Source organism: Pholcus phalangioides, unplaced genomic scaffold, assembly GCF_987345545.1.
Source record: "Pholcus phalangioides strain wild (caught in Gottingen) unplaced genomic scaffold, Ppha-v1.0 ptg000007l_1, whole genome shotgun sequence".
Classification (NCBI taxonomy): Eukaryota; Metazoa; Arthropoda; class Arachnida; order Araneae; family Pholcidae; genus Pholcus; species Pholcus phalangioides.
In genome coordinates, this window is record NW_028301600.1 from 31,908,488 (window position 1) to 31,935,044 (window position 26,557).

The following is a 26,557-nucleotide window of genomic DNA, read 5'->3' on the forward strand; positions in this document are numbered from 1 at the left end:
AGCTTTTGCTGCCCTGCTAAATTTAAATTCCTTGTTTTGATTTTTTTTCTCACTCACTTGATCCAATATCAAAATAGTCAAAAACTCTTCTAGCTTTGCTCAAATCCTATGTTCTGTCAAACCCAAACATGTTATAAACCGAATCAATGTAAAATGAATTAATCCATTTCTAGGAATGCAGATATTTTTAGTGTGAACTTTTCCAACAGCTCTTGTGCATAATGTAGAACTAATGTCATTAGACAAACACTGAAAAAAAATAAGCATGATATAAAAAGATAGGATGAAAAAAAAATTAAAATGATGACAGTTCCATGTTTGGTTTCATTAATGCTATCTCAGTGTCAAAGCCCTCAAAATCTCTGGCTGCAACACAATCTGCCTATAATTTTCTCCAAGACAAATTCATGGTTTTGTGAATCGCTTGAAGCCAAACTTTGTCGATAAGAACCATGTAATGTAGGATATTAAAATAATGTTTCCAGAAGTCACTGGCTGTTAGTTCTATGACAGATATGTATCACCATGTATGTGGCCTCGAGAAATTGCCATTCAGAACTGCATGGTGATAACAATTAATTTACTAATCTGACTCCATAAATTGCTACTACTTTAGATCTTGGTAAATTGAACAATTAATTTATTAAAAAAACTTCAGAATAAACTGGTTACCATGTTAAAAAAGTTATATAACTTAAAAAGGATAACAGGTATGCATAAGGTTAAAAGTAAAAAGTTGAATGTGTGTGTGCAAGGAATGAGTCATCAACTACATTTTTAAGCAACACTAGCAGTGACATCACATTGACATAATATAAGGCTTAAAGCAGCATAGAACTTTGACAGTGACACCTACAGATATTATTACAATATATCTTTGAAAAAATTCTTTCATTTAGAGTTTCATAAAAGTTTGACTTGTGCTGATCTGTGGGTAGGATGAGAGAAGTTCTATTTAGAGTAAAGGAACTTTAATAAAATGCAAGACTTAAGACTTCAAGAAAGAAATCGCCATGTGGCCACAGACTTCTGAGATAAGCTTTTCTTAGGATTCAGTTCATTTTGCATATTCAGGAACCAAATAATTTTTTGTCATTTCAATTTTCAATTTTTTTTTCAATTTCAAATTTATTTTAAAATTTGTGTGAATATATGTTATATGATATTATTGGCAACCAAGGAGACAAATGTCCCATACTGGTTGTTACAATGAATAGGTTTAAAAAATATAGTACAGTGATATTATTTTCAGATATATGATGGGAAAAAAATACAAAAAAGATAGTAGTTACAGATAAAAATAGTATAAATAACAAAAAATAAATGTTAAAAATTGCAATATAAACAATAAAGAATATTCTCATGCAACGGCGGAGGTGCTATAAAAATTACATATGAATAATATCAACATGAGTTCTTAATATAGACTTAATATTTACCCAAAATACACAAAAGAAAAAAAAAATGAATAACATGTTAACGATATACATAATAAATATGGAGCCAACACATGAATTTGTACAGGATTATGGGAGGTGATTTAAAGATATGATTTAATTAAGCATAATGTTAGAGGATGTAATCAGAAATGGGACTCAATGTTAAAGAGTTTGAGTAGGTAAAGTTTGAGGCGTTTTTTAAAGGAAGTAAATGCAGTAGTGTCAGTGATTTCTCTGGGTAGATTATTATAGAATTTTGGAATCAGAAAGCAAAAGTGTTTTTTAAGAATATTTTTATGAACTAATGGCAGTGAGTAGATGGCATTTAGACGAGCAGAAGTACGGGATACGTTAAGAGGTAAGGAGTATTGGTGTTTTTTTATATAAAAGTAGAGGTAACGCACTGGGAGAATTCTTAATCGATGAAATTGATCAATTAGGGGGGGTAACATAATCATTAGTGATGCATCTGATAGCTTTATTTTGGAGAGAAATAATAGACTTAATATTAGTTAGATAATCTCCTCCCCAAACTGAGAGACCATACATTAAATATGAATGAAACATTGAATAATAGAATGTTATAAGGAAATGGTTATTAATGTACAGTTTCAGATGATAGAACTTATATAAAATGAAACGGAGCCGAGTTTGAAGGTATTTAATATGCAATTTCCATTTCAAATTTTGGTCAATATGAACGCCAAGGTATTTAATGGATGTTACTTGTTCAAGACATTGGCACGTGCACGAGGTGAAGTGTGAACAGACATGGAAAGTTATATTATGGTTGATTTGAGGAATGGATTGAAGAGAAAAATTTATAAATTTACTTTTTGTTACATTTATTTGTAAATCATTGCATTGAAACCAATTTCTAATTTTGATGAGGTCGTTGTTAATAATGTTAGTGAGTGCCAAATATTCCGTTCCTGAATAAAGTATAACTGTGCCATCAGCAAAGGTTATAATTTTACCTACTATGTCGAGGTTACAAAGATCGTTAATAAAGATTATGAATAGCAGCAGGCCCATAACCGATCCTTGAGGGACTCCTTTTTTTATTTGCATGACATTACTCAGAAAGCTATTTCATTTTACCATCTGGGTTCTATTGTCAAGATAAGATTTGATGATACTAAATGCATTTCCTCTAATTCCGTAAGCATATAATTTCAAGAGTAGTATACTATGATTAACACTGTCAAATGCTTTCTTGATGTCTAGAAATACTCTTATTGTTTTTTTAGAATGATCTATATTCTTATAAACAAATTCAGTGAATGTCAATAGAGCAGTTTCTGTATTACTGACGGGTAAAAAACAGTAAATTCTGGATTTAATAACTGTTTCAAAAATTTTAGAGGTTTGAGATAAGATAGAAATAGGTCTATAGTTATGCAAAAAATTTGAATCTCCATTTTTGTAAATAGGGATCACAACTGCTGATTTGAGAGACTTAGGATATTCCCCATTTTCAATACAATTATTTATAAGATCTGTAAGAAGTTATAAAGTACAGGAAGGAAGACTTTTTAAAGCCTTTGCAGTTATGATACCAAAACAAGTAGCCGAATTGCGCAAGGACCTTACAATTTTTGTAATTTCACCAATATCTGTGGGAGCAAGAAAAATAGAGTTTTCATTGGAACATACGAATTGTAGAAAGTTATTTTGTACCATTGTTTGTTGTGTGATATTTATGAAATGAGTGTTAAAGTTATTAGCAAGGAGGCATAAATTTGTTTCAGTGGGTAGTATGTGATTTTTGAAGTCGGATCCTAGTATTTTATTCGTTAGTTTCCAGCGTCCAGTTGACATGTGGCAATTTAAAAATTGTACTGTGTAATAGTTTTGCTTAGCTATTTTTATTTTGTCTTTGACAAGCTTTGCAACATTTTTGCAAGCATGCTTGAACATTATATCGTATGGATATTTTTTAGTTTTTAAATATAATTTTTGTTTAATCTCAATTAAGTGGGTTAAGTCTGAATTTATCCAAGGTTTGTAGGATTTCTTGTTAGGAGTTTTATGGTAGTATTTAGAATGATTGTGTATTAGAGTTTGTAGTTTTAACATAAATTCATCAAAGATGAGTCCAGGGGTGTGGCTCTTAAAAACAAAATTATAGTTTTCTAAGTAAGATGTTAGTGTTATAAAATCCGTTTTTCTAATGTATTTCTCCATCTTATCATCTGATTTTAAAGCATGATAATTGAAGTTTAATTTGCAAATAATAGGGAAATGATCTGTTATTTCTGTATTGTAAATAGATGATGAAATTTCATTAATTTTATTAGAGTTTCGAATAAAGATATGATCAATGCAGGTTTGCGAGAGAGATCTAGTTGTATTCATTTATTTTTATTTATTTTTTATTTTTTATTTTATTTATAAAACAAAGCTACAGGTTTAAACCCAATTACAGCTTGCAGTAAAAATAAAAATTTGCACAGAATAGAAAAAGCGACATGATAAAGTACACAAAAGACAAATAAAAAGTAACAAAGAATTACGCAAAATACAAAAATTCTATACAAAGATATATACAACGCAATCACAGCAAAAATCTTCTAAAGTCGGTAACAGACGAATGAAAAATATCCAGATGTTGAGGAAGCGCATTATAAAATTCAGAAAATCTGTTTATAGCACAGAAATTACCAATATTAGTATTATATGATTTGATGGCAAATAAACAATTGGATCTTGTATTGTGACACTTAATATTGAAACACATTTCATTAAGAATTGGTATACAATCAATTTGGTTAGTCAACGGTTTCTTGAAAAAAATAACGAGCAAGTACTCTCTGCGTTTTTGTAAGCTATTGACATTGAAACTGTTTCGTAGATGAGTGGCAGATAGAATATTGTTATAAGGACTATATTTTTTGAAATATAAATACCTTAGAAAATTGTTTTGAATAATTTCGAGACTCATAATATGGCAAGCGTGAAATGGGTTCCAGATAATTGAAGCATATTCATGATTAAGGGTGTAAAACCATGATAAGTTAACATGTCCTGATAGTCACAATGCATACCTGGGGTATTGTTTAGAATATCAATATTTATGTCGCCTATTATTAGTACATCTTTGCATTTGTTATTTTTTATCATGATTTCAAGCTCTTCAATAAATTGCTTGACAGGATAAGAATTTTATCTATATAAGCTAATGATAGAGAATTTTAGAGTATCATCAAGAAGTATTATTGCTTCTCCAGATTGCATAGTAAAATTAATCAATTGAGTGAAATGGAAAGATTTTTTAGTATATACAAAAATACCGCCCGATCTATTGTCATTTCTGCAACACGTGAATAAATTAAATTCTGGCAATGTGTAAAAATTGATCTCGTCCTCAAATACCCATACTTCAGATAAAACAAGTATATTAATAAAATCAAGGGAATCGTTCAATAAAACAAGAAGCTGGTCAAAGTTAGCTCTAATACTTCTAATATTTAAATGCACCACCCTAATACAACGAATTTGATTACAACTGCTGTTATAATCATGTGAGGATAGGTATTTGTTAAAATCCTCCTGGGTGTCAAGGATTGAACAAACAAATTCAGGATTCATGATGTAAGTAAATTACACTAAGCAATTTCATACCTCAAGGAGATCAAAAACCACATATTATTGTGTGGTTAAACTATTTAAAAGGGGGAAAAAATTAGACTTTATAAAATATGGCATATGTTATAAAAATTATATTAGTATTTCAAATGTAAACCAAAATTCGGTTAAAGCAACATATACACTATCTTGATTCGATAACTTCGGTTAAGAAGGGTGTGATTGTTATTTGTATATACAAAATTTGTTAAAAATGAAAAGTGACATCAATTTCAAGAGATACTGATACACATAACATACTACTGATAAAAATACATAAATATAAACTTATTGACTAGTGTTATAAAGATCATCAATGTGGGTTATTTTAAATACTCTAGATTTCTCTGATTCCCTTAAATATATTTTTCCATTGCGAGTCCAACAGAATTTGTAATTGTTATCTGTTTTGAATTTTTTTGCATGATAAAATACCTGTTTATTGTACGGTGTTAGGTGTTCATTGAAATAAAGACGGTTTGCTGCGAGACGATCATTGATCTGAGATGCACACATCTTTGTTTGGCGAGCTGCACTATAACACAGATCACGTTTGTTTTTAGAGTTAAACTGGATTATAATCGGTTTTATCTTGTCTTTCCTAGAAGATGGAATACGATGCATGGCACTAACATCTCCCACTAAATCCAAGAGATTCAAATTATGGAAAATTGCAGTTTTTATGTTGTCCATCTCTTCATCCTCCGACTCAGGAAGTCCAAGGATTTCTATGTTGTTTCGTCTTGAATACTGTTGGAGATCTGAGATTTGTAAACTGAGTTATTTTTTCAGCCATCTCATTGGGCATTTTGCTTGTTATGGCCTTGTATTTGCCAACTGAGTCATCCATAAACTGAAGGTTGATTGGTAACTTTCCATCAAACTCATCCGTAAACAAACATTGTGCCTTTTGTGTTTTATTGAAGTTATGTTGATGATAAATTATGGTTATACAAAGAATCCTATGTACTAAATGTTAAGTCAAACTTTTCCTATAATTTGGGGAACTAAAAACATTTTGGATCTCTGGTTTTGTCAGTTGTAAATTAGTATACAAAGTACCGTAATTTCCCGTGTATAACCAGCAAAAAAAAAAAGTTTCAAAAATTAAAAAAAAATTGGTACCCACGCCATTGCATTTAGAGAACAATAATCCTGTTCCTGATACAATCAAATAAGGAACCAACAACAGACAAATAACAAGGAAAGAGGCACAGATTCCCATTAGCTTTTGACAAATTATAGGTTCTATTTTCAGAAAATTTATATAACGACTAGCATGGTGACAAGGGATCCCACTTGAGTTGGTTATCAAATCTTAACTCCCAGTTGCTCAGGGAAAAAAGTATGTCCATTCCAAATGAGGCCCTGAGGTCATCAGTTGATCTCAGGATCTGATTTGAACAGCACCCATAGTGTGTCAAAATCAGGATTGTAAACAACCCAGGGTTTTTTAAGCAAAATGGGGAAAATTAAATTTCTTTATCCTCTAGTTGAAAATTATCTTACATAAGTTTGTATATGCTTACATTCTTTATTATGTCTGAATATAAATGTGTCTTGCATGCATTAAAATTTTATTTGGTTAATAAAATAGAATACTTATATGCTTGCTGTTTGGTATGAAGCGTTTCCATAAATTTACATGTTTACCTACCTGTAAAGTATTCTATTTGAGCCTCAAGTAGAGTAGAAGTCTGTTATAACGACAGCTCACAATTACGGGAAAATTTGTCATTGTAACAGCTTTAGCATTAAAACATTAGCTCTTTGACAATCACCTGCAAATCACTCGTTATATTGAGATTGTCGTTATAAGCCATACTTATTATAGCAGACTTTTACTGTATATGAAATGAAAAAGCAGAGCAGTTGTGTGTGTGAATACTAATTTATTTGATTAACATAACAGTTTCTCTCTTAATATAAACTTTCTAACAAGGACAACCTTCACCAAACTTGTTTTTGTTTTTCATGCACATTATAATAAAATTTAATAATTTTTATTGATTTATTTATCTATAATTTTGACCAAAGCAATTCTTAACATCTTCAATAACTATTCTTAATAAAAATACAATTAAAATTTATTTTAATTTCACTTTAGACATCTTGTTGCAATTAAAATTTTTATGGTGATTATTAGTTTAAAAATCAAAAAGGGTGAAACAGGAATGAAATTTTATCTACTCTTAATGCTAACTGAAATGGTGCTCTCATAACAGAATCTTGAATATACTGGTAAGTTATAACTGTTTATTTGTTTTATTTTACTTTAAATTTAAACTTGATAAACTGGAAAACTTGACCACAAAGACTTTTTCATAGTTTTCTTCTTTGTTCAGGTGAATAAAATTGGTTTTCAACCCTTTGAGGGGCACTTTTTATTTTCTACAATAGTTAATGAAATATCTTGATAAATGTAATGTATGGGCTGCTAAGAGGACATCTTGAGTTTAAGTATCAACTCATTGTTTCTCCAATACAAGCAGTTAGTATCATCAAGAAGATACAGATAGGCCTACACCTCAAACTCATAACAGCCCCTAAACCCAAGAGAATCTTATTAATTAAATGACAACTACAAAAATCTAATCAGTTGCTCAAATTGTATTATTTTTTCCTTTTTTCTCAACAATGAATCTTGAAAATCTAAGTTTAAGCTACCTCAAAATTAGTGATCCAATCGTGTAGCTAAATTTTTTATATTTAAAAATATTGTCACGATAATAATGTGTGTAAACATATAATTTCCTCAAACAAATGTTTTGCTATTTCATTTTTCCTTTCTAAAAATTAACTTAAATCCACCCTTTGAGTATATATTTTTAAGCAATGCAATATGCTGCTAATTTTTAATTAAATAAACCCCAATTTAAATTAAAAACATGCATTTTGTCCGAAAACCTGTTTTTTTTTGTTAGACTAAAAACCCCAGTCCAGGGGGAAATGGGTTAGAATTTTACACCTTTTTTCTTATTTGCTATTATTGTTAATTCTTTTTTGAATAGCTTGTATTGAGAGATTAGTACCATGTGTTTCTTGGAGTGGAATGAAAATGGTATGAAAATTTATGGACCACTATAACATAATGAAAAGAAGGAAATTTTTTTTTGGCTTTAAATATCTTTCTCATTAGTTTAGCCAAACTTTGATAAACTATAAATGAAGCTTTTCTTTCTGGCTTTTTCCCCCATACATTTCAACTATAAATTCAAGCAAACCTGTTATGTTATATCTGACAGATTTCATTCACTCTGGTAACATTTCTGTTTGTGAAAAGAAAAATCAAATACATTTTATTTTTTAATAATTGTCTTTTTATTTGTTCTGCCATTCTGGCTTCCAGAGTTGCTAGTCCTGTGGATGGAAAAAGCTTAGAAGGTATTCCTAGTTTGAGAATACATACATCAACAGATTATGCAGGCGAAAATTATTTAATAAGATGGACGGAGGTGTTTTTTATGGAGTTGGACCGAAATGGTAACAGCATGAGGTAATTTTTTTTTAAATTTAATTTAATCCTTTGTAATTTGAAATGTTATACATGAATAGGGAGACAACAATTTTCAAATTTGATATTGAGAGTTAAATTTTAATGTTTTAGCCCTTTATGATTAATAGTTTGAGTATTAACGAGTACAAAAGCCTTGAATTTCAATTTAAGTGAATTTTGCTTGTATCCTTTTTTCATTGTCATCTGCTTTTGTATTAGAGAAATTTCAACACATGGAAGTAGTTAAATAGGAGTCAAAATAAATTATTTGAGCATTTTATACTTTATTCGTGTATATCACAAACCCATGCATATTTGTTGGCAAAAAAAAACCTGAAAAATTTAAAAGGAATGTATTTAAACAACAGTTGAAATTTTTGAATAAACATTTCTACTGTATCTTATGATGTTCTCTAGAGTATTTAAGGCATCTCAAAGTTGTTTTTAGTAAAGAAAGTTGAATATATTGGGGGTTATGCATATGCCTGACACACTACAGTTATCAATTTCATGTAACACATTTTTGAACAAAAGTACCTTTTATCTTGTGCATAGCAAAATTTCACTGTGAGTGAAATTTCTTTGAACCTTGACAATTTAGAATTTTTTTTTTTGATTGAACGTCGACTATCATGCTGTATGAGCAACAGCTTTTCATTCCGCAGATCACCATGTTATATGTGAGCTGATGACACGAAAATACACACACAAAAAAATTGTTGGTATGTCAGGAGAATTTTTATTCTTGATGTGGTAGTCAAAGTTCTAAGTTATCAACTAATTCAATAGGAAGAGAAATAATATAGAAAAGCATTGTGGATTTGATGGAAGGATTACTAATTCCTACAGGTCTCATAGTGTATGTTGTTCCTGTCTGTTACGTCTTTTATTAAATGTGTATATTTTTTATTGGTCTTTGTTTTAATCTTTTTATTGTTATAGAATTAAAAGATGGAAAAATAAAATAAAAGTCCAAAACTCCTGACTTTTGGCACCTAATGAATGCTGATTTTTTTTACCTTATTGTCCATCTTAACACTAGAAAGATGGACAGGGGTCTTTATGATCCTGCACGCTGTTTAAGCTTGCATATCTCTGCTAAGAATAAACCGAACCACCTGAAATTTCTCGACTTATTGTATACCAAATTTTTTTTCGTTATCTTTTTTTTAACAACGAAGATACGAGCGGATATACCTAGAAAGACGGAAGGGGGTGATTGTGACCCTTCCTTATATCCCAGCACAGCGGTTCTCAATCTTTTTTGGCTCGCGGAGCCATTTTCAGTATATAATTTCTATCGTGGAGCCCTGTTTGACTCAAGTAGCTATTTTTGCATATAATTTTTATGGCGGACCCCCTGCAGACCTTTTTTATTTATCTATCAAATTTACTGATTTATTTTATTTTCCTTGAGTTGCAGCGGAGCCCCTGGAAAGTGCACATGGAGCACCGGTTGAGAACTGCTGTCCTAGCACATTATGCAGTAAATAACACTGTCATCGTCCCAATTGATTTCTAAGTAGGTTATAATCCTTCTGAAAGTCTTTTTTTGCATTTGACTTTCCATGTGACCTTTCTTTTCCCCATTCTTATCTGCAAGTGTCCATCAGCAGGTGTGTAATTTTTGGTTTTTGTCAAGCATTCTTTCCATATTATCTGATGAATTGTTTGTCCTTGGACGTAAAAAATTTGAGTGCACATGATCATTTCAAACAGTTTAGAAATGGCGAGAAAACTGAAGAAAACTTTACTGAAAAAGAAATACTCCAGGAGTTGCAAAGATTAGATGAGAAAAACTTTGGAAGCAGTGATGATGAAAGTGCAGAAGAGAATGAGATCTACCCTATGCTGAACTGTGGAGAAGCAAGTAGTGGTTCTGATGATGAAGATTTAAATCAAAATAAAATTATTTCTCCAAGGGTGCATCAGATGGTACAGAATAGAACGCTATTGAGAAATAAGAAACGGAAAATCGTGAGAAATGATACCTTGTCGAAAAAAGACCCCAGAAACGGTTGCCTATAATAACGAAACGAAATATAGAGTCGACATCATGGATCAAATGGTGCGATTATACACGACCAAGACTGGAAGTCGTCGCTGGACAATGCATGTACTTTCTAACATTTTGGATATGTCAGCAATAAATGCTTGGATTTTGTACAAGTGACAGGAAAAAAAATCACTCTGAGAACTTACATATTGCAGTTATGTGAAGGACTCCGTGCTGAGTATTCCAACTTGAAAACTACAATTCAAAATGCGATAATATGCAAAACACATTGATGGAGACAAAAAACGACAGAAATGCCAAGTGAGAAGGAACTGCATACTCAATAAAACACTTCAATCTTGTACGCAATGCAAAAAACCAGTGTGCGGCAAATGTGCATCGTAAGAGGTGATTTGTACAGAATGCTTTGAGTGCTACATAAAAACAAAATATATTAACAGATCAGTGGTTTCAATTTTTTTTGTGTGTTATAACTCTATTTATGTATTAAAAATGATATACCATGATTTGAAACATTAAGGTATCCGAAAATTGCAAAAAAACTATGGGGGATCATTTTGACCCCTTCCCATCTTTCTAGGTATACTCTCGCAATCCGTCGTTCTAGTGTGTTAAACAGTTGTATTATCATTCTCATGTTGATAACAACAAGTATAATAATTTGTATTACAGTTAACAAGCCACCTAACTTAGTTGAAGTTTTTCAATAATGTAACTAGCAGCTGATGAAAGAATAAAAGCTCAAACATGGAAAAAACCTTTTTCATCAAAAACAGTTTCCTATAAGATGAATGAATTTTTTAGCTATCTAATTGTGTTTTCACATCTATAGAGAAAAACTATACACATATACTTTTCTTTTTTAGAGTTGAAACCATCGATCCCTGTAAGGTAGCTGAAAGTGTTGCTCAAGCATTCTGTGTGGCTCTTCTACCTTATTTAGATGCACTAGCTGAAACAGAAATGACCAGGATCGGATTAAGAGTACTTTTGGATGCAGAACAGGATAAGGTTTGTGACATGAAAACTATAAAAATATCAGCTTCAGTTGTAAAAATCATTCTATCAAAATGAATAGTATTGCGTCAGACATTAACCCCTTAATGATTAGGGACGAGATATCTCATCCGAACATAAATGGAAGAAATCCACTTCAGCTTGCCCTGTTTTAGATGGCTTTTTTCTAGGCCCAAGATATCAAGGAAACATATTTTCTGGATATTATGCTGAGGTTAACTCGGAAAGAAAAGTCATTTTGTTTGCGTAGCCTCTTATTCGCCTCATGCCGCAGTGCATGAAATAAGGAAGGCAGGGTTGTGTCTCCAGTGGTGTAGATGGTATCATGCTGGCCCGGTATGCAAGAGGGCCTGGGTTCGAGTCCTGGTGGAGATGATGACTTTTCTTTCTGAATTCACCTCAGCATAATATCCAGAAAGTATGTTTCCTTCTCCCTGTTTTATTCATCTCTTTTCTCATCATTGCAAAGCTTCATTGTAACCCTGGGAATACACGTTGGTTTTCTCCCCTCCCCATTCTTTCTATATTCCTGCTTAGTGATTTCCCCCTTCCCATATGTAATGTATATTTCTACTATTTATGTTTAAGAGAGGGAGAGAGAAAAGAAGGGTAGGACAAAAAAAGAGATGTGAGGGTGAAACTGAAATATATATGGATATAAACTGAAGAGCCAAAAAAACTGGTACAGGCATGTTTATGCAAATAAAGAGATATGGAACCAATCAGAGTACGGCGCTGTGTTCGGCAACACTTATATAACACAACAAGTGTCTGGCATAGTTGGTAGATCGGTTACTGCTGCTACAATGGCAAGTTATCGAGATTTAAGTGAGTTTGAATGTGGTGTTATAGATGGGACATAGCATCTCCGAGGTAGCGATGAAATTTGGATTTTCACGTACGACCATTTCACGATTGTACCGTGAATATCGGGAATCCGGTAAAAAATTAAATCTACAACATCGCTGCGGCCGGAAAAAGATCATGCAAGAACGGGACCAACGACGATTGACGAGAATCATTAAACGTGACAGACGTGCAACTCTTCCGCAAATTGCTGCAGATTTCAATGCTGGGCCATCAACAAGTGTCAGCGTGCGAACCATTCAACGAAACATAATCGATATGGGCTTTCAGAGCCGAAGGCCCACTTGTGTACCCTTGATGACTGCACAACACAAAACTTTATGCCTCGTCTGGGCCCGACAACACCGACATTGGACTGTTGAGGACTGGAAACACGTTGCCTGGTCTGACGAGTCTCGGCTCCAATTGCTTCGAGCTGATGAACGTGTACGGGTATGGAGACAACCTCATGAATCCACGGACCCTACATGTCAACAGGGGACTGTTCAAGCTGGTGGAGGCTCTGTGATGGTAACGGGGCGTGTGCAGTTGGCGTGATATTGGACCCCTGATACGTCTAGATACGACTCTGACAGGTGACAGGTACGTAAGCATCCTGTCTGATCACCTGCACCCATTCATGTCCATTGTGCATTCTGGCAGACTTGGACAATTTCAGCAGGACAATGCGACACCCCACACGTCCAGAATTGCTACAAAGTGGCTCCAGGAACACTCTTCTGACTTTAGACACTTCCGCTGGCCACCTAAATCCCCAGACATGAACATTATTGAACATATCTGGGATGCCTTGCAACGTGCTGTTCAGAAGAGATCTCCACCCCCTCTTATTCCTACGGATTTATGGACAGCCCTGCAGGATTCATGGTCTCAATTACCTCCAGCACTACTTCAGACATTAGTCGAGTCCATGCCACGTTGTGTTGCGACACTTCTGTGGGCTCACGGGGCCCTACACAATATTAGGCAGGTGACCAGTTTTTTTGGCTCTTCAGTGTATATACTGCATATTATAATCTTTTTCCCCTTTCCATTTCTAACACACGAACAAGGAAACTAGTTTTTAGTTTTACCTCTGAAAGTTTAAATACAAATAATCCAAATTTGTTGGCAAAAGCTTGTACATGAAGAGATCGATAAGCATTCTTGTTTCATCTGGGTGGGGTCTATTTATTTATTCACTTTTATCAATATATCTTTGTTAGCAATGCAGTATGATTAAAACTAAAAATTCCTGTTTTATCTTTTTTTGTTTTCAATTTTTTTGTTATAGTCCAAGCAGATATCCTATTAGTCATTAGTAGTGGGTCTGAGTAAAGCAGGATGAATGTATTTAATCATTTCATATCACTCACACTTACGTAGGTTATTTGATAAGTAAGGTAAATCTTTATGAGGTGGGGGCACAATCACTTCCAGATTATTGAATTACCTATGGAGCAGCTGTAAGTATCACTCCAAAGCTGAATTAGAATAAGGTCAGGATGACTCTGCATCATCATTAAAACCATTTATTTTTGTATCAACAAATTTAAATGGCCGCACATCTCCACCAAAAAACAACATCCTGGTGCGCAGTTTAGGTCACTGTGGAAAAATTGGAAAAAAAAAATCAATGGTATTATCATGGTAGATCGCTGAGTCAAGGTGCTTGAGATAGCTGATGTTGTTGGCATTTCAACAGAAGGGGGCTCATGGTATTCTCCATGAGATATTCGAGCTTTGTCCAAGATAGATGCCACTATTATTAATGATTAGATAAAAGTGAATGCAAAAGACATTGCAAAAATTTTTCAGTCTACATTGATGCATAAACCTGAAGACCTTTCACATCAATTTTTGATCTATGGTGAAACACGGATTCACCACTATACATCAAACTCAAAGTAGTGGATGGAGCATGGTGCAATAGCACCAACTAAGGCAAAGACTGTTTTGTCTCCTGGAAAAGTGTTAGCAATATTTTGTGGGATTCTCTCTAGACATTGTCTATATATATACACACACATAGTACTACCAGAAATATAACACAATAATAGGAGAACACAATGCTATACCACTAGGAAATTTGAAAGAACAGCTGCAGATGAAACAGCCAAAGCTGCACCAGAAAAGCACACCCTCAGTTTCTTTGTACATTGAGACCCATTTCAAAAATGTTTTTGATTCTTAAAGCAACAATGCTGATTTTATAAAATGGAAATTCTTTCATGTGATTGATATTGATTTGATTATGTTTTTGGAATTTGATTTTATAAAGTGACTGATTTTATTAACAGGTGATTTTATCAACTGCGGGTACTTATTGTATTGCTTAATGTCAAGAAGCATTGTTGTGTTTAAATAATATAAGCATTTATGTATGGAGTCCTGCCCACAGGAGCTGTTTGTAAATATAAGGTTTATTTACATGTTATAGCCTCACTAAGTGCACAGAATTCAGACATTGGCCATCACATTTACAGGGTGTCCCAGAGCCATACATAATATACTGCCAATATGAAAGGAGTGATGCTACATGCAAGAAAAATAATTTTTGCAATAGAACCTGGGATCATGAATAACTTTTAGAACATGTTAACATTTCATTTATGCCACTGGTATCAAAATGGGGGGGGGGGGGGAACCTAAAGTAACCCTGAAAGTGAAAGGAGGAAAAATATCCCTCCCCACATGTATATTACCCTTAGAAAGGAGAAGGGACTATATTTTTTTTGTTACTCTATTGCCTGTGAATAGAAGGGAGAAATTTTTCCTGTCTAAGAAATTTCCTTGTTGCCCTCATGATGTGAACAGGGTTGTAATGTTTTGGGTATGTCTGAAGTGGGTTGACTTATTTCCCTCAATAAGTAGGTTGTAACCCTGGGTTCTATAGAAAAAATTGTTCATCTTGATGTGCACTATCACTTTTTTGATGAATTGATTATAGTAATTGACAATAATACACTGCTATTAATTATTAATAAAGTGAAAACTTTAAAGTGATTGTAGTAGTAATTTTTTTTTCCGTAGGTTGAATATGAAGCTGGAGCTCTTGGAAAACCTCTGCCTTCCATGTATATGAATGCTCTTGACAGCAGCTTGATTCCAATTATTTCCAGGGTGACGGGTGCTAGCCATGATGAACCAATTGCACTAGAGCTGATCTTTTATATACTTATAAAATGAAAATAGAAAACAGATAATTGATATAAAAAATTTATATAAAAGAAATAATAAATTTTTTACATCACAAAAAGAATAATTGAGTTCTACATACATTGGAAAAAAATAATGTTTTTTCAGTCAAACCTTTTGTATGAAAGTTGGATAGACCATTTTTATCAACATGAAATGAGGCATATCGGTCATGCTGCTTTGTATCAAAAGGATATTGAAAGAAAAACTGCAGTATGTATGCTGCTGGAACATTCCACTGTGTAGTGATGAGCTGTGTGATATGTGAATTATGGTGTGTTGTCTCTGTATAAAAAAATAAAAATAAAAGAAAGGCATATTTGTTGAAGAGTTTCTACTTATCATGAAATAAATGCTATTTTATTCTTACATAGAGATTGTGATATATTATATAGCTGTTTCTGTAGGTGTATGAGAGTGTTGAATTGCATGTATCCGTTATTCAGGAGGTAGCTCACTGTGTTCATTTATTTGCACTTGAAAACATTCATCCATTGTCACCTAATATGGATATTGATTATATTTATTTTTGTATAGATATATTTTATCAGTTGTCAATTATTTGTCCAAAAAAATAAAATGAAATTCCTTCTAATATTTCATAATTCTGTTAAAATAAGTTTTTTATGGAATTAAAAAACATGCATTATTGTGTCAGCATGTATGACAGTGTTCCTATAATGATTGTGTTTTTGTTACGAATAATAAATTTTCTTTTTTTCCTCTGGAATGATGTTTGCTATTGACAGGTGCCCCTTACTGTATATCTTTTTGTTCAGTGAGATTTTGGAAACTTTCTCTACAAAATGTTCTTATCTAATTTTATCATGAATTATCATAAGGGAAAAGCTACAAGGGACCTCTTGTAAGGAAACAATGATGTTTAAATGACTGCTTATGTAGTCATTATTTGTGTTACTAAAAAATATTTTTTGTATCTTGTAATTGTATATGTGAATTTTATCGAATATTTTCAGTAAATTGATTGATGTGCTAATTAGTTCCATACACTGGTGTGGATATGTGAATTTTATAAAAAATAACAAGTGACTTGTTCTGGAATGGCCCTGTTGCATATCTACCAGGTGGGTTGATGAGAAGGGATAATGAAGTGTTATATTTATGTTAATTAAATGTGTTAAAGATAAGTTATCATATTTTTTACATATCCACTTAGTGTGAAATTTAAATTCTTCATCAAGTGGGACTAACTAATGCCTCAGCTCAATTACTGTCAATTCTGAATAACTGCCAGTATAATTTTTTTTAATATCTAGTAAAATACAATTAAAAACTGTTGATTATTTCTGTTATTTTTCTTAACTAACTATTTAGACTGTAAATCACTTGTCACATGATATACCAGACATTGCTTAACCACGTCATTAAACAATGAAATCTATAATATATACAGTGTATATGGTTGGTTTTGATTATTTCCTTCAAAAATTACATTCATTTTGTGTCAGAATTCATCAGGATGTTCTGTATTTATTTACCCTTTCCATTAAATTCCATTGTTTAATATAAATTTTTTATTCAAGCAGTTAAGAATTACAGAATCTCGCAGCACAGTATTTTGGAACTCAGTGATTGTAAATTTGATTTACTGTAACTGAGTTGTATTAGCTGTTATTTTCAATGAAGTGCAAAATTTTCTAATATCCTGCAGGAAATGTTTGTAAAGGTTTTTTTTTTTTTTTTTCATCTATACCCAGAAATGATTCAAATTTTTGATTATAACTTACAGTAAAATAAATCTAATACAAAAGATAATTTTCATGATGTAGCGATGTAAATAAACTTAGTGCATAAACACATTGCAAATAAACTCTGGATGTGAAAATGATAACTATTAAAAATTACATTATTATGGTGGAACAGCTGAACTGGAGATTGTTTTGTTAATGAAACCTTTATGAAAATTTTATCAAATTATACCTACAATTTTTTTCTTGAAACAGTTTTCTTTACAGCTTAATAGTTTCCTGCAGAATTCTTACTGTTGAAAGCTTAGTTACTGTAAAAGTAATATTTTATGAGCAGATTATGTTATTTGGCTTGTTCCAAAAGGTCTGCATTATTTATACATTTATTTTGTGTATCATGCTTTTAATTTTATCCTCTACTTTAAAAAAGTGACATTTATTTTTATAATTTTCTTTCCTCTAATATGTTTTGAACTACATTTATTTTGTGCATCATGCCTTTGATTTTATCCTCTATTTTGAAAAGGTACATTTATTATGTTTTATAATTTTCTTACATCTGATATATATGGCGAAAGATAAATTCCTGTTTTGATAAGTGAACATGTGAATTTTATTTACTTTTCGTTGTATTTCATTCGAATATATTTTGCTGATATACAGGGTGCATAGCAAACAGGGAGTATGACATTTTACTGGTGAACCGTTGATCCTAGAGGTATACTTCCAACTAGAAAAAGTTTCCAAATAACGTGTACTCAGATATGTCAATCACATGTTGGAAGAGGTGGTATAGTTATTAAAATAAGAAAAGTTTTAATACAGCCTTGTATGCCCCAAAACCCAATTAGAAAGTTGTTGCCCTGTCTCTCCCAATACCAACTAAAAGAATTCCAAGTTTCTAAAGTGCAATATTCCCTGAGGTATTTAAATTCGAAAAACTGAGGAAAATTAGGAAAAACAGCATTAAATGTAGGTGACACGGTTTATACACACACATTTAATGCTGTTTTTCTCAATTTTCCTCCGTTTTTCGAATTCAACTAACTCTGTGAATATTGCACTTCGAAACATGGAACTCTTTTAGTTGGCAACAACTTTCTAATTGGGTTTTGGGCACACGGGGACTGTGTAATTTTTATTTTATTTTAATAACTATACAACCTCTTGCAACATGATTGACATACCTGAGTACTACACATCAATTGGATACTGTATTTTGATATTTATAATTATATTTTTGTTATTGGATACCTTTTTACTGTTACCTATGCACCCTGCATAATATAGTGTATGCCAGTGTATACACAAGTAACACTGTTCCAAAAAAACAAGTGTCATTTAAACATTCAATATAGTTTGGTGAAGAGGGAATGAAATTGAAAGATCATAAGAGGAAAAAAAAAGAATCTGCAACACTGAAGTAATGCTGCCACAATGTGAGGCTGATTTAACATAGTTACAACAATCCATTTTCCAAATACATCTATGCAATTCATGAAAGCTTTAGTAAAATTTCAAATTTTTATAAAAGTGACTTGCAAATGGTTTCCGGGTTATTAGGCCATGGTCTAGGAGATTTTCTTCCTGACGTTTCGCCCACATCTGTGGCAGCCATCATCTGAGGTTATTTGGATGTAAGTCTCCGCGGCAAGTGAGACCGTTTGCAAGTCATTTAACGCCGGCCATGAAAGCCTCAGACAATATTTTTATAAAAGATTTAATCAAAAATTTAAGGTTGGTTAAACCATAGTGTAGGGTTGAATTCATAATTGTCAAAATTCAATGTGAAAATCAATACAAAAAAAATTATTTGAATGAGAAAGATTAGCATTTCTAAGTAAATATTGTCTGATTATTGACAAGCCATTTTTTTCTATTCATTTCAGTTAAATTTGCAACTTTTTTTTGGGCAGGGGTGTTCATGTTTTTATGCAATATCATTACTGCCACCAAATTTATACTATTTTTGGTATCTCTTACAGTTTAGTATTTTTGGTGCACATTTAGCTTTTATGTGACAAAGAATTCAAATCAAGGCTACACATACTGAGAGAAAATACGAATGATGATTTCAATTTTTTCCCATATAAAATATGAGAGTGTCTAACTTAATTTAGTGAAATAATATTTTGAATTTTCGATTTGTTATATTTCATTCCAATATATTTTCTGCAAGCTACGTAGTAAAACTCTTATATAATAATACCCTCTATAACAATAATGGCCTATATAACAATATTGCTCTCCGGTCTCTGCACACTTCCCAGTATTAATATCTTCTATCTATAACAATAAATTTTCTGTATAACAATATTTTTCTCTTGGTTCATCGAGTATCATTATATAAGACTTAACATATTTGTGATGTGTGACAGTTGTGAGTACAAACTTTACTGTCGCTAAAATAAAAAAACTATGTCATTAAAGCATCCAATATAGTGTGGTAAGCAAAGATTATAGGGGAAAAATAAAGTACCAGCTACATTGAAGTGATATTGCCATCAAGTGAGGCTCATTTAGCAGACTTACAACAATCTTTTTTCCTTTCCAGATACATCTATGCAATGCATGAAAGCCTTAGTAAAATTAGAAATTTTGAAATCCAAATTTAGAATCAAAATTTTTGGAAACTGGAAAAAAAGTACTTGTATACTGTCTAGAAAAAACAACTAATCAATGTATAAGTTTTTTCACTGCACAAACAATTTACTTTCTCTTCGAGATCTAACCTTCACAAGCTAGTTTTTTCATAATGAAATAAGTTATTTGGTATCTTTAATTCTGGAAGTACCCAAATTCCCATGGGCAATTTTGCTGAAATCACTGAGTGATAGAGCCTAGGTGTTCTTGGCATCTTTAGGAAAATTCCAGATTCTGCCTAGTTTTAAAACTTCACAAAGAAAATAATTTACTTGGATGTAAATAGAGATGGGACAAATATTCGGCTACTATTCGGTATTCCGCTTATTTGGCCCTTCTGCCAAATATTCTTTTCGATCAAATATCTGTGCAAATTTAAGCACAAACTAATTTTAAAAAATTACATTAATTGGAATTTTTCACATATAAATTAAAAATTTACTGATTATATTTTGTGTGGTGTATATCTTTTTCTGTGAAAGGGGTTATGTCAGAGTGAATTTCTTGGATAAGTAAATCATGAAACTGTAAATAGAATCCTACTGCAATTACACAAGTTCAGTAATTGAAGGATATGTTTATAGACAAGAAATGTATTGAGCTACTGAAAGGGGCAAAGAACATCTAAAAAATAATTTTTGATTAGATGATAAAATTGTGACAGTATTGAAAAATAAATTGATTCTGTAAGTAATATTAAAATACAATATCATCATTAAATTTGATTGTCAGCATCATGGCAATAAAAATCTTTCAATTACCAGTTTTTTAATATTTATTTAAATAAATTGCATAATTAAAATTCATCAATCATTTGAAATTGCCAATAATTTTGTTTTCAATTAAAAAACAATTTTATTTATAATTATGATTTTTTTTAAAGAAGATTGATATTCAGATTTTGCCAAAGCATTGGGTAAATATTTCGTATTCAGTCATCAATCAAATCACTATTCATCCCATCCCTAGATGTAAAGTGTTTACGACATACAGACTTGTTCATAGTGCTGACAGAGAGAAAAATATTCAAAATCATTTATATATCAGACTTTTATCATAGATAACTCGCATTGAAATGCCTTAACAATCACGTTAAAGAAACTGATGTGTGTGTAAAAGCTTGAAGCTTTTGCATCGCAAATATATTCAGATTCAACTAGGTTCACAACATAAATCTGAGAAAATGGCATATTTATAAGATCAGCAGCTGAATATTTTGTTTAGAGTTAAATGGTTGTGTGTGTGATGATATTCAAGTCAGTAGTGTCTTTTATTGAAGAAATCAATTTAAAACTTACAAACAATATTGAAGATTTGGCAACTAAAATGTAATACGCTTATATCAAAATTAGTAAAGTGATAAGCGATATAGTTAAAGGTGAAGAATCACAGTTAAACCGTGGTAGGGTTGAATTTATAATGGTCAAAATCAAATGAAAAAAAAAATAATTACTACTGCAAATATAAAAATATTTTAAAATATTGTTGAAAATACTTCAAAAAAGTTTAAAATATTTGAACCTTTATATCAAAAGTTTTATACTAAAAATGTTCAGTCAGATTATTGATATGCCATTTTTTAAGTTCATTTGAATTAAAATGTTAACTTCCTTTTACCTGTTATTTTGACTTATTTATGTTTTTATGTGACATCATAGAGATGTGAGGTGAGAATATGCTCTGAGAACGAGAATATTCTCCTGGATGTAAAAATTGGAGAATCAAGAATATTCATTTTTCTTTTAAATAATTTTTTACTAATTTTGTTTATATTGTGAAATATGAATCAGTTTTCATTGCCTGAAACATTTACAACAAAACAATATTTTGCATAATCACCCCCCAATGACAACTTTTAGTTCGAGAATATTCTCCAGGTCATGATGAGAGGTTAGAAGTTTGGTTATGAATATTTTAGAAACCTTTAGATTAAAACTTTAAAAAAATATTTAAAAATGAGATAAATTTTCAGAAATAAGTTCAAACAAAGGAAATTAAACCAAAGTTGTTTGATAAAGGAAGCTATTCTTATATAATCACCGTCATTCTAAGATAGAGAACTGTTTTCTTCAATGCACATACACTTAAATTCTGTATCTCACATTTCTTTAAAAGTTGTGCAATTCAGCCCTGTTGGTTTAATTTTCTTGCTTTCAAACTTTAATATTGTGGTCTACAAACTTCAATATATACTCATCTTCTTGATGGGAAGAGAGACGAAGACAGAGAATATTCTCTCAAAGGACTACTATTATAAATTGCTAGAGAATATTCTTATCAAAAATAATAATTATTCTCAAGTTATTTATCAAGATTATTTATTATAATACATGTTATTTATATTCTTGATAATACTCTCTGGAAAGATTTTGGTAACTGAAGAATATTCATAGAGGAGAATATTCTCTGGAAGGACTATTATTAACTTCAGAATAATTCTTATTATTTTCTATAAGAATATTCCCCAGTAATTTATGAAAGTAGTTCTTCCAGAGAATATTCTCAAGAATATTATATGTAACTATATTATAAATAACAGGAGAATATTCTCATCAAGAACTTATAAGAATATTCGCAAGTTATTTATAATAGTAGTTCGAAAGATTATTCTCCAGAATTTTACATCTATGACATCATTACTAGAGCAGTATCACCAAACTCATTCCATTTCTGGCATCTCTCAGTTTGGCCTTTTGAGTACTACCAGGGAATGCAATGATTTAGTTTTTTGTGATAAAGGAATCAAGTTAAGGTTTTATACATACTGGGAGAAGAATGTAAATTATTTTAATTTTCTCATGTATAATTTGATACCCCCTTCAACTTTATTTAGTGAACTAATACCTTTCCACAAAATAATTTTTGTAACTTCAACTTTACAGATTGCTGCTGTAGATGAAAATGAATTTGACTCCATTCTGGAACATTTTCAAACTATAGTCGTACTCTGGAATTTTTTTTTTCTCATACCTTGATTATGTCATTTGTGAAATCTTGGTTTGAGAAAGCTGAAAGAAAGATATTGATTTGTTAAACATATTTGCCTGGTTTGCTGTGGATACTTTTTTCACGTTTTCTTCTTTAGAGCAAAATAAAGATATAAAATAAATTTTATTTCATGTTTGTATTGAAAGAGGAAAATATAAAAAAATTCTGAAAATATAGAAAAAAACCCTTGCAAGGAGAAACTTTAGATTGTGGTTTTTTATTTTGACTAATTAGTTTTTGCAGGATACTCAAAATTATAGGTTTTCTGCACCACAAGATAATTTTATTTGTTTTTTTAACCCTCAACTAATGTGCTCTGTTGCATAAACCCTGTTTACATTGCTTTTCTTCATCTGAGAGTATCTGAATAGAGTTTATTTCAAATTAGTTTTGGAAATCAGTTTATCTTAGAATTTTTCTTTGACTTTTTCAGAGTTGCATTTGCAGTTCATAATTTTAACCATATTTTTATAAAAATAACCATTAAAGTGTAGAAATCAGGAAATGTGTAGATTAACCAGGTTGATTCGTTAAAGTCCGGAAAATTATTTAATTTTTTAAATTAATCTTTGTAATCTGCACTTTACCTATTTACCGGAAAACATTAATGTGCACATTACCTAGGTAAAATGCTGAAACCTTTTTTTTGTAGATGATTTCACACTTTAATGGATCAGCCTAGTTAACCTGCAGATTACCTTGGTTATGTGCAGTGCAGATTGATGACTTTTGAGCTTTAACAAGAGTAATATATACAGATGTATTCTGTCATCTATATGTATCTGGATAATAATACAGAATATTATTTCTGCTGCAATATAAATAATATGATCCTGCAGAAATTGCATTGTCTGACAAAATATATTTCATTCAAAATTAGTGAGATTATCTTAACACTAGAACGACAGCAATTTTGAACTACGTAGAATGATGGAAGCAGTCATTTTGACCACAATAAGAGAAATTCAACATAAATTATTTTTACTGAATCATTTTTTTAAAACTGCATATAATCAGTTTCTCTGTCAAATTTATGTGATTAATCTTTTTTTCACTCACCATTTTTTTGGACTTTAAGACAAAATTGCTTGTTGTATGGGAAACACTAATCTTTTGTTTTGATATCTCTACAAGGGTTTTTGATTGTAATTCTTTCAGCTTTTGTGATTTTTTTGCTTAATTTTCACTTGAGAGTCTTCTGACAAAGTTTGAAATATAATACTGTTGAATTTGTGAAGTGGTTGCATGTGTCGAATGAAAACTCTCTCTTGAATAGCCACAAAATCTTAGACGACAAAAAGTACATACATAAGGCAGCTTTTCGATGCCAATTGCAATGTGTATTGACTGTATTAATTTCTAAAAATACAATGCAACCATTAGCAGAGCGATAAAACTTAATTTCTGGCAGAAATGTCTTTCTGTGCGTTATCTACCTATGATACTCAAGACCTAGATTTTCTCTGCTTGCCAACTGTAGATAGTGAAAGTGATTGAGCCATTCATCACCAACCCCTTTAATGAGATGAGCCCATTACTGTTACAATTCGGCAGAGGTTTCTCTGTGATTTGGTAATAACAATAAATATATTGGAGTTCTCTCATATTGGTATTTTCTTAATGATAAATATTATTTCATCACTGAGGAATTCCATATCAATGCAAATTTTGAATTGTGCTGTTTCTTCAAATATGAGATCTTATGGTTTCAAAACCAACAGCATACAAGAATTTCAGCGCATATTTTTTTTTTTTTTTTTTTTTTAAACCATATACTAAATGAATGCAAAACATCTTTTAGCATGGCAATAACTGTTAATCATTTTTGATGTTCTCATCAGTTGAAACAATGATTTTCAAAAAAAAGAGGGTATTACCTCAGGCGTGACGATATATGTATTATTTGCTCGCTCCATCGAAAGCATAACATGTGGTAATTTCATTGTTCCCCATATCCTGCAGTTGGGACAGATTCTATAGTGTGGAGAAACAAAAAAAAAAAGATAAAAATCATCCAGGGCGCCCAATTGGAGCCATGAATAAATATAGAAGTGAAGATTTCTATCTTCATGTGACATTGCTCCAGTGGATGCAATGCAGTAATAAGCGTCATGATCAATAAAAATGCCAATGAATTAATAAAATTTGCAAGCAAGATTTCTGAAAAGTGCACCTTTGAATGATACGAAATGAGTACTAGCAAAAACAGGGATAGGATATCTGTTCTCCCGCTATTTATGGTAGCATAAGAAAAATTCTTATTCAAGGAAGTTTTGTAACCATATTAATGCATTATCTCTGTAGTGGTCAAAACGATTGCTACTATTGTTCTAGGTAGAACTTTGTTTTATCTCTAAACTAAGAAACATAAAAGTTTATATTCTAGGAGTTCAAATGCCTCAACAAAAGGAGAAAAGTCATGGAATTTCAAAAACTCGGGATTAACCATTTAGGTGTAATCACATTTCAAAGTAGCTTTGCATTCAACTTCAGTTTCATGTAAACTGATTTAATTTATTATTGAAAATGGTATAATGGCAAATACTATTTCAGTTTTTTATTGATAATAAAATCCAAATGGCATTGTTGATGCCCGAAATATTATTGAACATATGTTTCAGAAAAGTTATGCTGTTACATAATGTATTAAAAAATATAAGTAGAAAAGTTGTACCTGATCTCTCTCAGATTTTATTTCACTGATTACTAAAATACAGTATAAATTTCACAAGTGTTTGATGCAGTCCTCCATTTTAATATAAATGTACTAGGTCAGTTGTATCTATTCAAATTATTTTTTTTAGAAAAGTGATGACACTTCTCTTTGTTCATTCTGAAAAGGAAATTAGCTTTGTGTCTCACCCCCTTGTTGTTAATTAATATTGACACTTTTCCATTGTGCAATTTTCTTTGTATTTTATTTAATGATGTACAACAATCCCTGGAGTGGGAGCAGCAAAAAATGATTAAATGTTAGAGCTTTCAAAAATTTTCTATTTATATTGTGTTATACACGTTTTATTATTGTTGTGTACCTGACCTTAACTAATAAAGATATGTATTATTTTTATTTTAGTAGTTCATATTTGCTCATCACCAGACTTTGAAGGAATTGTCAAAACAAAGTTTGTTTCACACAGGTTTAACTGTTTAAGCGGTTTTTAAATTTTTCCTAGTCTGAATTTTTTAACTACCACATTGGAAATCACTAAACCTTCTAAAAACTGCCACTTTTATTCAAGAATTTTTTTTCCCAATTGAGAGCTGATAAATGCCCCCAACACAAAATAATAAAACAAGGGAGAGAAGGAAAAAACTATCGTTTTCTGTTACTTATGCCATGCTACCTCAAAGGGAAAAGAAAAACATTGTCTCTGTCTACCCTTCTGTTGTTAGACTTCGAACAAAAGTTGCCTCTGCTCGAAACTTGTGACTTCTCACCTATCAATGGCCATAGATGTAGCAGGTGGATGCATGCGCCATCTTTACCCTTTTTTGTAGTATATCCGATGTCTATTGGTGAGATAACCTTCAGTGACGTCACGAGCTTCGCGTAGAGGCTTTCTGCTGTAGATGG

At 31.5% G+C, this 26,557-nt stretch overlaps 1 protein-coding gene across 7 annotated transcripts in view; it reads left to right on the forward strand.

Annotated features, from left to right (window-relative positions):
- The window catches only part of Sara (Smad anchor for receptor activation), a 125,880-nt gene extending 99,830 nt beyond the window's left edge, over positions 1-26,050 (forward strand). For all 7 annotated transcript variants that reach the window (XM_089233048.1, XM_089233046.1, XM_089233044.1 and 4 more), the window contains 3 exons: positions 8,416-8,562; positions 11,446-11,590; positions 15,476-26,050. In XM_089233048.1, coding sequence (XP_089089174.1) covers positions 8,416-8,562; positions 11,446-11,590; positions 15,476-15,631 — 448 coding nt within the window. In that variant the 3' untranslated portion in view covers positions 15,632-26,050. The remainder of the gene's footprint in view (positions 1-8,415; positions 8,563-11,445; positions 11,591-15,475) is intronic.
- The last annotated feature ends 507 nt before the right edge of the window (positions 26,051-26,557 follow it).